The sequence below is a fragment of the Colobus angolensis genome, unplaced genomic scaffold, assembly GCF_000951035.1.
Source record: "Colobus angolensis palliatus isolate OR3802 unplaced genomic scaffold, Cang.pa_1.0 Scaffold655, whole genome shotgun sequence".
Lineage (NCBI taxonomy): Eukaryota > Metazoa > Chordata > Mammalia > Primates > Cercopithecidae > Colobus > Colobus angolensis.
In genome coordinates this window covers 152,643-155,035 of record NW_012120210.1, presented here as the reverse complement: position 1 = coordinate 155,035, position 2,393 = coordinate 152,643, and the positions used below count along the sequence as shown (strand labels likewise).

The window sequence follows — 2,393 nt, the reverse complement described above, 5'->3', positions numbered from 1 at the left end:
TAGCGTGGGCTCCCAGTACTCAAGGCCTTCGCAGTCTCCGCGATGGCGATGGTCCCCGGTCCCACTTCTCTCTCTCAAACTTTTTCTCAATCCTTTGACTCCGCCAGACTTCGTCACCCCCACGACCTGGTGTTGGGTCTGATCACTCCAACAGGGTTACAGATGTAAGCCACTGCACCTGGTACCCACATGATCTTTGAAAGCAGTTCAGTCTTTTGCATGCAAGCACATTCCTGCACTGCAGTGAATCTGTAACTTACTACTACAGATGCATACGAATTCACAACCAGTGAAAGGCCAAGTACCTAAAAAGTTTACCGCCTCAGAATATACTTCACAACTGTGGAAACTTCAGCAGTCTACTCTTCCAAGTTTCCTTGGAGTTGTCATACATAAGCAAGTCCATATGGACTGAGGAATAACGAGGAAGACGGGAAGGCTTACGGAAGATAAATCACATTCTTGCCTCCAGTAGGAAGGATTCAATTCAGTGCCTGTATAAATGACTCCATGTTAATTTCCCTTCCCATATGGATGCTAATCCAGTGACTCATAAGCTTAGACCAACAAACTCAGCATGAGAGCCAAGAAACTCATGCTTCTCCTGAATTCCGTAGCGGTATTCTCATACAGCGAGGCCCTCACTGGGCCATTTTGGGGATGACCACAAATGAATGTGATGGGTCACATCATAGACCTCCAGTCAGACCCACGTGATTTGGAAACCCAACAGTGTCTACTCAGAAGCAAAGCAACGTTACATTTTTTTTCTCTGAGACAGAATCTCACACTGTCACCCAGGCTGGAGCACAGTGGGGTGATGGTTGCTCACTGCAGCCTCGACCTCTTGTGCTCACTTGATCCTTCCACCTCCGCCTGGGAGCATAGGTGCACGCCACCATGCCACACTATTTTTTTTTTTTTTTAAGAGATGGGGTTTCACCAAGTTGCCCAAGATAGTCCTAAACTCCTGAGCTCAAGGAATCCTCCCACCTTGGCTTCCCGAAGTGCTGAACCACCACAGAGAAGCACTCTATTTTTCCTCTATTATATTAGCAAACACACAGAAGGACAATTTAAAAATATATTATTATACCTAGGAACATATGTCAGAATTACTTATGGAGGTTTTATTATTTTTATTTATTTATTTTTGAGATGGAGTCTCGTTCTGTCATCAGGCTGGAATGCAGTGGCTCAATCTAGGCTCACTGCAACCTCTGCCTCCCAGGATCAGGCAATTCTCCTGCCTCAGCCTCCCTAGTAGCTGGGATTACAGGCGCTCGCCACCACGCCCAATTAATTTTTGTATTTTTAATAGAGACGGGGTTTCACCATGTTGGCCACGATGGTCTCAATCTCTTGAACTTATGATCCACCCGCCTCGACCTCCTGAAGTGCTGGGATTACAGGCGTGAGCCACCGTGCCTGGACTACTTATGGAGGTTTTAAAAAATCTTGAAGTCCAGGCCTGACGCTTGCGGAAGCTTATAAAGGGGGTCAAGATCTGAGTATTTCTACAAAGCGCTGGAGGCAGCACTGAAGTTTCCTTCCGGCTAAATCACTGACTTTAGGTCGACTGGGGTACTTTGGGTTTTTTGGGCCATTTTTTGGGGGTGTGGGAAGCTTTTCTCACAGATTTACTAAGAATGATGAAGAACTTGGCCTCTGGCTTTTTTGGAGTCTGTCTCGCATCTTTTTTCCCCAGTGAAGGATTTTTTTCCTTCACTGCCTCTTCTTTGATCTTTCGCTTCTTCCCTGGGCCTTTCCCTGGGGTCTCTGCAGCTTCTGGGGTCTCAGATGCGGGCAAGGCCTTTCTTTTCTTCCCACGAGGTGTACTGGGATTAGGACTCTTTGTTGGAGACTTCTTTCCTGTGGCATGTTTTTGAATCTAGGGGAAAAAAAAGAAAGTTTAACACAGAAAAAGCCACAAAACCTGACACTCTAACTCCAGGAGTTACTGTTTTTATTTTTATTTATTATTTTTGAGACAGAGTTTCGCTCTTGCTGCCCATGCTAGAGTGCAATGGCACAATCTCAGCTCACTGCAACCTCCACCTCCCGAGTAGCTGGGATTACAGGCGCGTGCCACCACATCCAGCTCACTTTTTAAATTTTTAGTAGAAACAGGGTTTCACTATGTTGGCCAGGTTGGTCTCGAACGCCTGACCTAAGGTGATCCACCTGCCTTGGCCTCCCAAAGTGCTATGATTACACGCGTGAGCCACTGTGCCCGGCCAAGTTACTTTTTTTCAGTGCATGGCCAAGGTACGGTTTTTATTAGTTAACCCCCAAAAGGTACACCTCAGTATGATGACAGAGATAAGCTGTATTTCACTATTAAGAATGAGGGATAGGGCCGGGTGCAGTGGCTCAAGCCTGTAATCCCAGCA

General features: G+C 46.4%; 1 protein-coding gene across 2 annotated transcripts in view; it reads right to left on the bottom strand.

Annotated features, from left to right (window-relative positions):
• Positions 1-1,109: 1,109 nt before the first annotated feature.
• The window catches only part of RSL1D1 (ribosomal L1 domain containing 1), a 15,246-nt gene continuing 13,962 nt past the window's right edge, over positions 1,110-2,393 (bottom strand). For both annotated transcript variants that reach the window (XM_011925702.1, XM_011925703.1), the window contains exon 9: positions 1,110-1,891. In XM_011925702.1, coding sequence (XP_011781092.1) covers positions 1,571-1,891 — 321 coding nt within the window. In that variant the 3' untranslated portion in view covers positions 1,110-1,570. The remainder of the gene's footprint in view (positions 1,892-2,393) is intronic.